Source organism: Marmota marmota, unplaced genomic scaffold, assembly GCF_001458135.2.
Source record: "Marmota marmota marmota unplaced genomic scaffold, marMar, whole genome shotgun sequence".
NCBI lineage: Eukaryota > Metazoa > Chordata > Mammalia > Rodentia > Sciuridae > Marmota > Marmota marmota.
In genome coordinates this window covers 3,644,251-3,660,487 of record NW_025999990.1, presented here as the reverse complement: position 1 = coordinate 3,660,487, position 16,237 = coordinate 3,644,251, and the positions used below count along the sequence as shown (strand labels likewise).

The window sequence follows — 16,237 nt, the reverse complement described above, 5'->3', positions numbered from 1 at the left end:
CTCAAGCACTGAACAACATCCCCAGACCATTTTTTTGTATTCTATTTAGAGACAGGGTCTCACTGAGTTGTTTAAGGCCTTGCTAAATTGCTGAGGCTGGCTTTAAACTGGCAATCCTATCTCAGCCTCCCAGCCACTGGGATTACAGGCATGCACCACTGCACTGGGCACCAGCTTTCTTTTGATTAGTGTTAGCAGGATGTATCTATCTGCCTTTGCTTCCTTAACAAAATATGATACACAGCATGACTCAAACTGCAAAAATTTATTTTCTCACATTTTTAAAGAGCAGAAATCTGAGATCAAGGTGCCAACATAGTTGGTTTTTGATGAGTGTTCTCTTCCTGATTTGTAGATAGCTACCTTCTTGTTTCCTCACATGGCAGAGAGAGCAAATCTCTGCTCTTATAATGACATTAAATGAATGCTCCATTGACATGACCTCATTTAACCTAATTTACATTCCAAATGTGCCATCTTCCAATAGTATCCACACTGGATATTAAGGCTTCGACATATGAATTTGAGGAAGGCACAAACGTTCAGTCCCAAATATTTGGTACATCTTTCTCTATTGCTTTACTTTTAATCTATCTGTATCTTTATATGTATTTTTAAAGTGGCTGTCTTGTACAAAACATACAGTTGATTCTTTTTTTTTAATTTACTCTATCTCTGTGTATTTAGACCACCCACATTTAAAGTGATTAATATAGATAACTATCTGCTATATTTATTGTTTTCTATTCATTGCCTTGCTATTATTTCTTTCTTCCTTATTTGCATTTCTCATTTTTTTCTGCCTGCTAACCAAACATTTTACATGATTCTGTTTTATCTTCTCTCTTACCAGAAGTGAACAGATTTATAACAATCCACAATTATGCAAATTGGCCCTTTGATTATTACAAAGCAAGACTTATTAACATGGATGTTATAACATTCTTGATACAGTCAAATGGTAGGACAGAATCGTCATCATAAAATATGAAAAATAATAGCATGTATCAAAAAGTGTTACTTCATAGTATAGGGAACCTACATAGGAAATGTGATCAGAGGAAATTTCAGCTTTTTTGGTAATGTCTCCATTTATTTTTTATATAACAGAAAGTAAGTTAAAATTTTATCTCTACAAGCTAAAAGGTGTGTGTGTGTGCGTGTGTGTGTGTGTGTGTGTGTGTATAGGGGGGTAACCAAAACAAGGAGACAAACTAGACAAAACTCTAAAAATATTAAAGATAAGCTAATAACATTCAATTTTTACTTTACTAATTGAAGTTTCTGAGATACCATGTAAAAAAAATCTAACAATGATCACAGAGTATTTGGCATGCTGCATTTGGCAGTGTCAGTATACTGGCATACTCATATAAACTTTTAGAAAAAAAATAATGTCTATACAGACATTTCAAGCATAAGCATTACATAATTTTTAGGCTGGGGCTGTAGCTCAATGTCAGAGCATGTGCTTAACATGCTTGAGCCCTTGGCTTCAATTGCCAGCACATTCACCCTACCAAAGAAAAGAAAAATTCCACATTTTTAATGTTTTCACTAACAAACACCAAAAGTTCCATTTAATTTATCATTCCTAATACAGTTATTATTAATCACTTATTAGCAGTTATCAGAAAATAAGTTGGGAGAAGAAGTTGTATACTGAAAAATAAAATTCTTGGTAAAGGCAGGAGAGAAGTAAACTAAAAGTAAAGTAAACTAAATAACCAAAAAGTAAACCAAGGGAAAAACAAAAGAGTAGGAAATATTAATACAAAGGTATAATGAAATAAAATACAGCATAATATTAAACAGGCTCTTATGCCACCATATTGAATTTCCAACCAAAGAGTGACATGATATCTCCCACATCAATCTAGGCCAACACACTAACCAACAGCAAAGTAATTCCATGGTAGACTAAAACCAATTTTTATTTTTAAGTTATGCCAACATCAGTATTTGGAATGAGAAAATTAGAATGAGGTACTACTTTAAGATACTACAGGCTTGAGCTTATTCACAACAGCTAAACTGTGGAACCAACCGAGATGCCCTTTCAATAGATAAATGGATAAAGAAACTGTGGTATATATACATAATAGAACATTATTTAACATTAAAAGAGAATAAAATTATGGCATTTGCAGGTAAATGGATGGAGTTGGAGAATATCATGCTAATCAAGTAAGCCAATCCCAAAAAAACCAAAGGCTGAATGTTCTCTCTGATAAATGGATGCTGATCCATAGGGGCGCGAGGGGGCATGGGAAAAATGGAGGAAGTTTCATTGGGCAAAGAGGAGGGAGGGAATGGGAAGTGGACACAGGGGCAGGAAAGATGGTGGAATGAGATGGACATCATTACCAGAGGTACATGCACATATCATGTGATGCTACATCGTGTACATTGTGTACAACCAGAGAAATGAAAAGTTGTGCTGCAATTATGTACGATGAATCAAAATGCATTCTGCTGTCATATATACCTAATTAAAATTAATTAATTAATTAAGTTTTAAAAAAAGATATTACAGGCTTGGGCTGGGATTGTGGCTCAGCGGTAGAGTGTTTGCCTAGCATGCATGAGGCACTGTGTCCAATCCTCAGCACTACATAAAAACTAATAAACAAAAATAAAGGTATTGTGTCTGTCTACAACTAAAAAAAAAATTAATTTAAAAAAAGATATTACAGGCTAGGCATCCTGAATCCAAAAATCCAAAACTTGAAATGCTCTAGCATTTGAAATGCTTCAGATTTTAGATTTTGAATTAGAGATGTTCAGCCAGTAAAAGTCTATAAAAATATTCCAAAAAATACTTTGTAGTCTGAAACATAGCCCTTATCCCAAATAAGGCTACTCAATCAGTATCATACTTAAGAGTCAATGAAATAACAAATTCTAAGATGTAAATTTTCTTAAATCACTGAAAAGTCAAAATAGAGATAAGGTTCTCTGCATTTGAAACATGTTTTACAACACATTCAAAACCACAAAAAGCTTAAAAGGCTGTAAATTCAGATGGATTATAAATCAAGACTAATTCTAGTATAATTTACTTTGTAGTTGAAATTAAAAGTAGGCAAGTAATCTTGTTATGTAAGAAGCCTGGGCTAATAAAGTAGGATGTAAAACAAGACTTGCCAGATAAATAACCAAGTTGTTTATTGTGTTTATCTACTCTAGTCTGTAATTTGCAACACAAAGGACTTCACAGACAATAGTACCACTTTGAAGAATTGTTGTCAGGCCTACACTGCAAGAACCATTATTTTCCTCTTTCCAGTAACTTGGAGAAATAAAAAGTTGCTCATTCCTTCCCCATACAACAGGAGTGTTCTAGAAAGGTATTTTATAGGTAATGCTTCTCTAAAACGAAGTTATATTCTCTAAAATACAAAAGTACTTATATTTTTTACAGGACACAGAATATATAGAATACTATTTGCTCATTTTTAAAAAATGAAGTAATTAAGGTAAGCAAAAAACTTCAATACTATACAGTATAAAAATATAAAAGCACACATAAATTTCTCTTAGAAAAACTGATGCTAAATAGGTTTATAATTCTTTAGTTTAGCTTGAGTCCTATATCTTAATTTACCTGTGAAAAAGTCTATCTATAAAAATATTCCATATTACCAATAGCTAGAGATTTTTATAGAGAATTTTATTTACAAAAAAATTACAGAGTGTTATGAACATAATTTTGTAGCAGAATCAAGAGCAGATTAGTATATAATGTCCCTTGGTATTTAATACATATTAAAATATAGTTTTTATATACCAGCTTTTGCCATTTGTATTTTCATATTCCAATTTTTAATAAATCTAGAAATAAGGCAATACACATGAAATAGATTTGCTAGGTATTTTTAATTATGTCACTTTCTCCTTGGGATATTACTTCAATTTTATAAACATCGGCAAAATAAATGATCTTTCCATTATAATTCCTAAATATAATTTTTAAATACAAATGAAACTTAAAATGCATAAAATATACTGCCATAAAATTGAAAAGAAAATTATTATTATTACATTAGGAATATCCTAAATTAACAAAGAATTTTCCAAAGAACAACGAATGAGGCAAAGTACATTAATGCTTTATAAATCTACAATATTTTTTACTTGCTTTCTTTGTACAGTCTAAAACACCATAGCACTGAATGAATAAGAAAGGGCCATTTTTAAAATGAAGAAATGGCAATACATGTCACTTAAGGATAAAAGAAAGATGGATTATTATTTCGATTTGCAAATAATATTCTTTTATTCAAATAGTCCTGTTTCCATTATCCTTAGATGACAAGATTCTTTCCTGTTATGAAAAAAGAACATCCTCTTATTGATGGAAGGCTTCTAGTCTCAATCTGGTTGGATCTTCTGGATGTCTCAAAGCAATTCCATTACGCAGCAGCAGCTCAATATAAGGTGGCCAAAAGGAATCACTGATTTTGACATATGGATCATGTGGAACATCAAATAATCTATTTATAAGAATCTAGAAAAAAAATATCATCCAAAATATACTTTACTGGGGAAAAAATCTACACAGCTATAATAAAACAAAGTTTTCCACCAAGGGATGCTGACCTCTTTTCTCCCTGAACAACTGTTTATAGCATAACTTTTATGTACTAGCTTAAATAAATGATTTGATTTTTTAAATGACTATAAATATCAGTGAATGAAAAAAGTTTTTAAAATAAATCTTTCTATCTTAATTTTTTAAAACATTCCCCAAAAATACTTTAGAAAGCTGGTACAATTCTCCCTCTTTTAGGATTAATAATTTATTTAGAATAAGAGAAGAATCTTAAAAATTCAAATTATTACTCAATGGTAAAGCACTAGACTACTAGACTAGCATGTGCACAGCCCTGGGCTTGATCCTAATAAGCAAAGCGCATGTGCACGCAGACACACATACCCCCCACACAAAATATACAGAAAGTTTAAATGAGAGTGTTAGTATTTGTGAGTGGGTAAAAGAAATTGCCAGTTTCCACACCCTCCAAACATCTACACTTCTGATAAATCTTCAGAATAGTTGATTTTATCATCATTTCCTTTGTCTTTGATTTCTTTATCAAGGATGCTAAGCGATTACAACCAAAATTGAGAAGGTTCAAGTTTTTGTATTAATTATGTAGTCTAAAACTTTTAAATTAATTTTTAATTTGTTTTAATTAGTTATACACGACAGTAGAATGCATTTATACACTTTGATAAATATAGATGGGATATGATTTCTCATTTGGAAAGTTTTTTCAGGAAGCAAAAATTTATAATACTTTAAATACTAATGTTTTATAAAGCATGGTCAAAAATAGCTGGGCTTGTGATAGTGCAGGACTGTAATCCCAGTGACACACCAGGCTAAAAGCCTGAGGCTTTCAAATTTCAAGGCCAGCTTCAGCAATTTAGACAGACCTTGTCTCAAAATAAAAAATAAAAAGGACTGGGGACGTAGATCAGCGGTAACAAACCAACTAACAAAAAAAACACAGTGAAAATTTCAAAATGGAAATTAATTGTAATTTTGCCTCCTCATCTACCCCCTGGTGCCTTCACAAATTATGAAATCACAACTCAGAAAGATTAAAGGATTCTATGGGGGCACACAATCAGTGGCAGATCATGAGTTAGGCTTAATCTCTGAATTGCTACACCAAAGCTTCAAGGGAAAGATGCTATTACTTTAAGGAACATGGAAAAGAAAAAGCATAATTTTAACAAATAAAGTGCTAGAAGAGTGAATAAAATTAACCTGCCAAACTCTAATTTCATATTTTATAATAGCAATATCTTGATTCTTGAAATAAAAATTTCAACTAGCATTAATTTGTCTATTTCAAGTCATATTCTAGGGAAAAAAGCTTGTGGCCTCATTACTTTTAGGAATCTTGATAAAGAATTAAACATATTCCCATTAAAGCACTTTGAAAGCTTTGTGAGTTGTAAGTGTGACTCATTGGTAGTGTGCTTACTAGCATATGTGAGGCCCTGGGTTTGATCCCCATCACTACAAAAATAAAAGTTTTCTTATTTTTCATTTTTAATTTAAATTGTATTAACTAAAATTTTAGTAGACACTAGAAATGGCTGTTAAAAATTCAAATTTAAAATGAATATGTACATTAAATTTTGTTTTGCACTGAATAAGTTTTAAATATTGGTTACTGTTATCACTAATAATATAAATCTCAGGAACATACTTAGTTTTCTAAGTTTTACACTGTATCTCACAGCACAGTTTGAAAATTTTACACTTGTACTTCACAGTTAATACTTGTCAATATTTGCTGCATGAAGTCACAATTTTTATTTAAAAATTTTAAAACAACCACGCTAACAATATGTAATAGTTTTGGTATGAACTGGAATAGCTAGAAATAAGTTAAAAGACTACAATTATAAATCCAATAAATATTTGCATTTTGGTTTTCAAAGCAATGATATTGTTTATTAAGAAAAATCTAAAAAAAAAATATCTAAAAAAAAAAAAGAAAGATCTATTGAGGCAACTATTTATTTAGATAAAGATAGGGACTTTAGCACCCAATTCATTAAATCACAATGAAACATGTTTTCTGAAAACATTCTTCAAAAAACTTACTAGTGTTAAAAAAAAAAAAAGGCACACTTTACCAATTGGTAAATACACTATTCATAACTATTTTATTTTCCTCTCTGCTCAATTGCTGTGCATTGTCAAATCTAGATTTTCTAAGGAATTTAATATATTTAAGAATTTGGCTAAGTTCAGAAACATTTTTTTTTAAAGAGAGAAAGAGAGAGAGAGAGAGAGAGAGAGCAGTTTTTAATATTTATTTTCTAGTTTTCGGTGGACACAACATATTTTTATTTTTATTTTTATGTGGTGCTGAGGATCGAACCCAGCGCTCGACGCATGCCACATGAGCACGTTACCGATTGAGCCACATCCCCAGCCCTAAGAGAAACATTTTTTTAAAAAAGATCAAAGGTATTTATAAAACAAAATAAATGTCATACGGAAAAGGTTGAAATTACTCAGTCTTTACATTATGACAAGAGATTGATGCTATTTAAGGAAAATTGTACAAAACTTTTTATGACTCTGTGGAAAGAATCTTTAAGCTCACTTCACATATTTTTGAGTTATAGAGGTGTCAATTTAAATTCTAACATTGTAGCAGCACAGGACTTTTCAATGTATATGCCAAATAACATGATATAATTTTTAAAGTCTTTAACTGTGATAAAACTTGGGAATGTGATTAAAGTTAAGACTTAAATTTCACATTCTTAAAAAATGATAATATTTTCCTTAATACTATATGGAAGAAACTAATTTTTTAGCAAAGATAAATTATTATGAATATATTTAATAAAGATTGATATAGGGGCTGGGGTTGTAGCTCAGTGGTGGAGCCCTTGCCTCACACATGTGAGGTACTGGGTTCAATCCTCAGCACCACATAAAAAATAAATAAACAAAATAAAGATATTGTGTCTATGTATAACTAAAAAAATTTAAAAACAGATTGACATATACCTAAAGAATTAAAGTAGTATTTTCTCTTTTTGAAGCCTGAGTATATTAAAAGATAGCATTAAAACAACAAAAAAAAAAAACTATACAATATGCTTACCTCTAGTATTTCATGCAGTGTTATCAGCTGTTTGGTTGATTCTTGAGTGTTTTTCTTTTAGAGAAATGTGAATAACAAACAATTAACATTTTCATTTTGCTAGTGGCAGAATGCTAAACTATAATATGAGGTTTTTAAAAATTATTGTTTCTTAGTTACAATGGTACATGGTAACTGAAATCAAACTCATGTTTGGATGACTTAAGAAGAATTCTGAAACAAACTTTTATTGTAGGTTTGCTTTCAGACATTTATTTCACCCTGCTAACTTCTGAACATACTATCATTGAAAATGCCAAAGTGCTTTCACACGTTTAACAAAGATATGTCTCCCTCATTCTTTGATGATGTTTTGTTTTGAAACAGTACTGGGAATTGAATTCAGAGCCTTGTGCATGCTAGGCAAGCACTCTGTCACTGAGTTACACCCCCAGCACTCATTATTTAGTGATTTAAACCCAAGAACAATATGTTGTATATTTCTCCTAAACATCTTCTTATTAAACTTGGCCCAAGGTCCTGGACACCCAAAGCCCAATTTTGCCATCCAATATATTTACCATCTAATCCTCTTGTTTCATACCATTTGCAAACCTTGATAGCCATGTATTCTACCTCTTCATCCAAATTGTTTAAAATGTTCAATAGGACAAATCTCTAAAGGAAACTGCTAGAAATCTTCCAATAAACCCAATCAGAAGAACTGAGTTCAGACATTCTATTAATTACAAGTCACCAACTATACTGCCAATACTTTACAGATACCAGAGATTGCAGGGCATGGTGATACACACTGGTAATCCAGGCACTAAGCAATTTAGTGAGATCCTGACTCAAATTAAAACATCAAAAGGACTGGGATGTGGCTCAGTAAGTGGCCCTGGGTTCAATACCCACTACAAAAAATAAATAAATAAAAGATACCAAAGATTATCATGGAATGTTTATAAGGCCTTGTGAAAATATAAATATGTTAAAGAAATAATAAAATAATACTAACAAAAATAAATAAGATTTCTAGTAAAGACATCAGAGTAAATTTGCATTTAAAAATCTCCTTATATCTTGCTAAATGAAAAAGAGTAATAAAAATCAGTATATGAGTAAGCAGTGGTGAAGGCAACACAATTACAGAATTGATTAATAAATAAGAAGGAAGCCAAAAAAATTCTTTAAAAGAAGCAGAGCAACAAAAGAAGTGAATGTTTCAACATAAGAGGATAAACAATAGATATAATTATAGAAATTTTTCATGAAATATGAGCTAAATCTGTCTAAAGAAAGAACATATCATCTTCAAATAAAAACTGATATTGAATGATCAGCACTGTGACATATACTTTTAAGTTACTGAAGCTTGAAGAATTAGTCAGCTTTATAGTCAGAAGCAGCAAATCATCTAGAGTCTGGCCTCAGATTTCTACATAGTCCATTCATCTTAGAAGATATGGAGCAATGCCAAATCTTGAGTTTCAATTAAAAAATGTGTGAAACATTGAGTATAAAGACAACAAAATATTTTTAAGAAGACAAAGAATAAAACATTCAGAAATTTTTCTTAAACAAATTATTTGGGAAGAAAACAAATAAACCAACCATTAACAAAACCATGAAAGAAAGCAATGGATCAAAAGTAAGAACTAAAAAAATCAGTGGTACTAGATAGGTACTGAATCCAATACAAAACAGAATGAAAGCTAACCATAGACATGAATGATGATTTCTTAGCACAACATAAATACTATAAACCCACCAAAGTAAAAACAACGCAAAATTGGAATAGAGAAAGAATGTTAATTTTCTTTCTTTTTTTTTTAAAGAAGAATGATTTTTTAAAAATTTTTTAGTTGTTGAGAGACCTTTATTTCATTTATTTACTTATATGTGGTACAGAGAATCGAAACCCGTGTCTCACATGTGCTAGGCAAGTGCTCTACTACTGAGCCACAACCCCAGCCCTAATTTCCTCATCTTTAATTCTACCTAAAATTGAGAAATGGAGTTAAATAAACTCTTTTTTGTTCAATTTTTTTTTAGTTGTAGATGGACACAATATTTTTATTTTATTTATTTATTTTTATGTGGTGCTGAGGATTGAACCGAGTGCTTCACGCATGCAAGGAAAGTGCTCTACCACTGAGCTACAACCCTAGCCCTTAAAAAAACTCTTATATTATGTTGTTTTTCATGATTTATTTTCCTTGCATTAGAAAGATCTTTCCAGAACTCAGACTATTCGAGGCAAAAAAATTTTTGAGTTCAACAATTCAACACTTAACTATTTTTCACTCTTCTATCAAATCTACATAAAATTACATTTAGCATTTATTTCATATTAGCAAGTACAAAATTCCACTGATTCAATCATCCATCAATTTATATTTTTATAAGCGTATGTTTAGAAAGATGTCTCAAATTATATTTACCTAATGCTAATGATGGTGTTCACCTCATGTTAAAGAACTGAACTGATGGAGAATGTTTTTAGCTTTCTTTTTCATGTCCATTTTTGAATTATCAAGTCCAATGTTGTAGAATGAGTATGTCTCTAGAAATTCATGTGTCAAATCCCTAATGCAACTATATTTGGGAACAGAGTCTTAAAGAGGTAATTAATATGAAAATGAGGTCATAGAATGGGACCTTACTCTGAAATAACTGGGTTTTTTGCTTGTTTTGTGGTACTGGGGATCAAAACCAGAGCCTTGCCTATGCTAGGCAAGCCCCTTACTGCCGAGTCACATCCCAGTTCATGGCTCCTTCCTTTCTAAGAGGAAGAAACACTAAGAATTCTCTTTTCTCCTTGTATACAGAGAAGAAACGAATGTGAGAACACAATGAGAAGGTATAATCTACAGGTCAGGAAGAGAGACCTTACCAGGAACCAACCCTGACAGAACTCTGATCTTGGGCTTCTACCTCTAAACTGCAAAAATTAATTTGTTGCTTAAGCCAAGAAGTCTGTGATATTTTATTATGGCAGTAATAATATATATAGTATTACTGCAGGCCAGAAAGAGAGACATAGAAAGAGAGGAGGGCAGGGAAAACAGAGGCACAGATGGTAGACAGATAGTAATCTATCATTTTACAACATGTATCAATAGTTCTTATGTCATTAAAAACCCTTAATGGCTTCTAGTAATCAATTTTTTGCATTTCAGGATGCCTCACACATGTGGTTTTATTATTGAAGAAGTTTAATAGTTTAATAATTTTTAAAAACTAAAGTTGAAACAAATGGGGAGACTGAAATTAGAAAATCAGTGAACTGTTACAAGATTAAGATCAAAAGAATCATGACCTTCACAGAATGGTCTTTCAATAATTTCCAAAATAAATAAATATAAATAATAATGGCTAGAATGGAAGACATAGTCCATAACAAATATAATGCCCAGAGATGATTTCAAAGAAGAATGCGAAAAATAAAATGAACACAGATTGCAATTATAAGAACTTTTTCTTTTTTTCCTGATATTCTCAAATTCATTCAATAAATATAATTCTGCCTTTTTTTTTTTTTTCAGTACAACTGCTAGGCAAGCACAATACCACTGAACTATGTCTCCAGCCCTTTAATAAATGTGAACTCATCCTGGAATATAGCTCAGTGGTAGAGTGCATGCTTAGGATATGACAGGTTTGGGTTTAATCCCCAGCACCAAACAAAAAGAAAAATAAAAAGAAATTAACTCAGAAGATATGTAGACAGAGATATACAGGTTTTCTAAGCAAAGCAAATATAGCAATATAAGGCCCCAAAAAGTGAGAGGTCACTGCATAACTTGTTTGGCTATAGTAGTAAGATTGAATGGATTCACATAAGAGATAAATAAAGAATGATTCATGGGGGCTGGGGTTATGGCTCATCGGTAGAATGCTTGCCTAGTACGTGTGGGGCACTGGGTTCAATTCTTGGCACCATATATAAATAAATAAAATAAAGGTCCACTGACAACTGAAAAAAAAAAAGAACAATTCATGATGAGACTGAACAGACAGATACACTCCAAAGTATAAATCCATTATTCTAAGTAATTTATAGACTTCATCCTATAGGGAGCCAAAAGTTTTATAATAAAAAATGATTAAACTATATTTACATTTTAGAGAAACTATTCTGGTACCAGTTTTAATACCAATTCCAATTTCAAAGTTTTGTTTATTTATGCTATATAATGTATTAAAGAAAAGGAATTAGAGTAGTCATTCACAATCTTCTGTCACTCAATGATTTACTTGTGTTTTTGGAAAAAGTTTATTTTATCATAAATTCTATTCAAATAATTATTAACCTAGATTAAACTAACAATTTTCAAACATTCTTCTGATTTAAAAAGAGGTATACATTCATGACAAATAGTAAAAAAGCAAACAACATCATCAACAACAAAAACAAAACTCACCTACCAGACCTTACATTTATGGTATAAATTATATTCAAGTAATAAAATCTAGTCATCTGTTTTATTCATTTAAAAATATGAGCATTTCATGAACTCTAATGGTGTTCAACAAATCATTTTTAAAAGCTGAACTTTTCATATCATATGGATATAATACAAAAAAATTTAATCAATCCCATTTTTTTTCCCCCCAGGGAGGTACCAAGGATTGAACTCAGGGGCATTTGACCACTGAGCATTCTCAGCCCTATTTTGTATTTTATGTAGAGACAGGGTCTCGTTGAGTTGCTTAGTGCTTTGATGTTGCTAAGGCTGATTTTGAACTCTTGGTCCTCCTGTCTCAGCCTTCGGAGTTCCTGGGATTACAGGCAGGCACCACCACACACCAGCTTAATCAGTCCCATTTTATTGAACAAGTAGGTGGCTTCTAATTTTTCAGTAAATACATGATGATGGCATATTTCAGTACATTTATCCGTGTGTATATCTTCTCACTATATAAGAAAACTTGCCTTTGGACCTACCTAAAACAATTTAAAATCTACATGCATATCTTCTCTAAAACTTACCTTTTTCTTTTTAATATTCCCATCAGGCAGAGGAAAATGGTCTTCTAGAAACTCACCCAAGGTACTCAAGAGTTTCTCCTTGAATGCTTTTATATTAAGCATTTTAGTTTTCAGCTCACTAAAGATTCTAATAGATAAAAAGAAAATTAAGAGAAACAATTAACTGGTAAAATGTATATATATGTACCTGGTTCTTCATAAAGTTAATAAAAAACTTTGCTGAGAGCTAGGGTTGTAACTCAGTGGTGGAGTGATTGCCTCAAACATGTGAGGCACTCAGCACTCAGCACCACAAAAAATAAATAAATAAAAGTGTTGTATCCGTCTAAAACTTCAAAAATGCTGAAACTTCATTGCTCCAACAACATAACTAGTTTTATGAAAGATATATTTTCTTTATAACATGTAGGGAAACTAATAGTACAACCCAGTCAAGTCATTCATAAAAAATCATGTAACTAATAATCGGCAAAAGTTAAGGTAAGACCCACAATTCCTGGTGAGATTTGTCTTCTTTTCATCTATAGTTTAGGTAACATGAAAAAGAAAATACTTTCTCCTATTTAAAAAACTTAGAACCACAAAATTACCTTGTTTCAGAAAATGTCACAAACTGATTTTTCAATTCACTGTAAAGTGCATTAAGAGATTCCATTATTTGTTGCTGTTCATCCAACCATTGTTGCTCCCTTCAAACATGAAAACACAGATTATGGATTTTAAGTGCCAATTCAATACATATCAATGATTAATAGTAATTATAATATAAACATACCTTTCTAAGTCTTCCTTTAATTTTTCATTCTTTGACTGAATAGTAGATAGTACCATTTCAAGATCATGTCTTAATTTTTGGAACTAGAACAAAATAATTCAAATTAATCTCAAAATAGAAAGGGTTGGGGATATAGCTCAGTAATAAAGCTATTAAAAGAAAGAAAGAAAAAGGGCAAATGAAATGTTACAAATAATTTTATATCAATAGATTTGACAAATTAGAATGAAACAATGCTTTGAAAGACATACTATCAAAGCTCATTCAGAGAAGAACAAAACCTAACTAGCCCTAAAGAAAATGAATTTGTAGTTAAAAACGTTCCTGGATTAAAAGTTTTATTCATCTCAGAATTTTTATTTAGTTTGTAAGGAAATGCTAGTCCAGATGGCTTCACCTATGGGTTCCAATGCTTGAAGAAAAAACAATACCAATTATATACAAGCTCTTTTGAAGAGGAGAGGATACTTCTCAATTCATTCTATGAGGTTGTTATCATCACTCTTATATCAAAGCCTAATAAAGACATCACAAAAAAACCAATATTTCACATGAACATAGATATAAAAAGATATGTAAAACTTCAACAAATTTAAATCAGCAATAAATAAAAAAGATTAATGTCATGATAAGTGGGATTTATCCTATGTTCAGTTGATTAAGTAGCGGACTTAATTTAATGATGAAAAAGCAAATGCTTTCGGATAAGACCAGAAGCAAGACAAAGATGTCCATTCTTACTGACTACATTTAATATTTTACTGAAGTAGTTCTATGACAGTAAAATATGACAATAAAAAGTTATGAAAAGCATCTAGAATGGAAAGGATAATAAATCTCAGATAATCCATGGAGAAATCTGATTTCAAATGACATGTCAATTTAGAAAATCTTACAGAACTATAAAAAGCTACTAGAATAAAAAGATTTCTCAAGCTCACAGGATGTAAGATCAATGTAAGATCAAGATTGATCTTAGTACTTAGTAGTAATAAAAAACTGACATTTGAAAGAACCATTTAAAGAGCATCAAAAATACTAAGCATACAGTTCAGCTTGGAACCCAAGGTGCCCTTCAATAGATGAATGGATAAAGAAAATGTGGTACATATACACAATGGAATATTACACAGCCATAAAGTGAATGAAATTATGACATTTACTGGTAAATGGATGGAACTGGAGAATATTATGTTAAGTGAAATCAGCCATTCCCCAAAATACCAAACGCCATATATTTTCTCTGATATGCAGATGCTAATTCACAATAAGGTGGGGGTGGTTAGGAAAGAATAGAAATATTTTGGATTAGACAAAGGGGAATGAAGGGAAGGGATGGGGAATGGGAAAAAAGATTTTAAAATACACTAAGTGATGAATTTGACAAAAGATATGTAAGACCTATTTGTTGAAAACTACAAAAATATTACTGAGATGCTTATTTTAAATACCACATAAATGGAGATCTGCATTCTGACTAAATATGTTAAAGATGTCAATTCTCCCCCAACTTAATTTATAATGAAGGGGGAAGTTTAATTAAAATTTCAGCAAGGTTTTTATGGGATAGAATAAAAAGCCACCTCTAAAATTTAGATTTGTTTAAATTAAACAATTTTGAAAACAACAACAAACTTAGAACACTCATACTACTTAATGTGAAATATTGTTTTTTTTGTGATGTCTTTATTAGGCTTCAGTAGGTAGCCAAGATAAAGTGGTATTGGTTTAAATACAGAAATATGGAACAAAGGAACAGAAATATCCACAGTACAGGATGAAGAACAAATGAAGTGTCAGAAATAGGTATACACATTTCTACAGTAATTCCTCCTTATACAGCTTTCCTTTTCTTTGGTATCAGTTACGTGGGATCAACTGTGGTTTGAAAATATTAAATGGAAAATTACAAAAATGAATAGCCCTTAAGTTTTAAATTGCTGCTTTGCATATTGTGATGGGTTCAGGAGCTTCTGAATGTCTGAGTACGTGAAGGTTCAAGGAGGGAGGCATAAAGAGGGTATGGAAGCTTCATGTCCCTTCCCATGTGCTGCAAAATCTGCCAGAAAAGTGGTTTCTGGTACGGAGAAATCTCCATATATTTTGGTGACCAGTGATGCTGTGTTGTACTGCATAGTGAGAAAGAAAAAAAACAAAAAACAAAAAACACTAGTTTCTCCTCTCTACCCTTAGAAATGATGCTTCTCATTTCCATTGGAAATATCAGAAGAATCTATACTGTGCATACTTCCACCAGTATTCTGTTTAGGATTACTCAGGCACTAAGAAAACTGAGTCTTTCTCTATAGCTTCCCTCTTTTCTTTCTGAATTATCACCAAAATTATCTATAAAGGTTTCCTCATGGTGGCCTAGGCTTTTTCTAGAATACACTTAAAAATTCTTCAGCCTTTACCCCTAACCCAATTTCAAAGCAAATTCCACATTTTTGATATTTATTAGAGTACCACCCCACTTCTCAGTACCAATTTTCTGTAGTACTTTTGGGCTGCTATAACAAAATACTATAGATAGGGAAGCTAAAAAAAAAAAAGAAAGAAAGAAATTTATTTCTCACAGTTCTAAAGGCTGTAAATACAAGATTAAAATGCCATAGCTGGGTGCAATGGTGCACACCTGTAATCCCAGTGGCTTGGAAAGCTGAGGCAGGAGGACCGTGAGTTCAAAGCTAGCCTTGGCAATTTAGCGAGGCCCAAAGCAACTCAGCAAGACCCTGTCTCAAAATAAAAAAAATTAAAAAAGGGTTGGGGATGTGGCTCAGTGGTTAAGCACTCCTGGGTTCAGTCTCTGGCACCAAAAAAAAAAAAAAAAAAAAAAAA

At 31.6% G+C, this 16,237-nt stretch overlaps 1 protein-coding gene across 1 annotated transcript in view; it reads right to left on the bottom strand.

The window, feature by feature from the left end:
- Nucleotides 1–3,860: 3,860 nt before the first annotated feature.
- Nucleotides 3,861–16,237, bottom strand: part of Cenpk (centromere protein K) — a 26,451-nt gene continuing 14,074 nt past the window's right edge. The window contains 5 exon segments of the mRNA XM_015482307.2: nucleotides 3,861–4,510; nucleotides 7,647–7,700; nucleotides 12,625–12,751; nucleotides 13,215–13,313; nucleotides 13,400–13,535. Of these exon segments, the coding sequence (XP_015337793.1) occupies nucleotides 4,352–4,510; nucleotides 7,647–7,700; nucleotides 12,625–12,751; nucleotides 13,215–13,313; nucleotides 13,400–13,535 (575 nt within the window). The 3' untranslated portion in view covers nucleotides 3,861–4,351.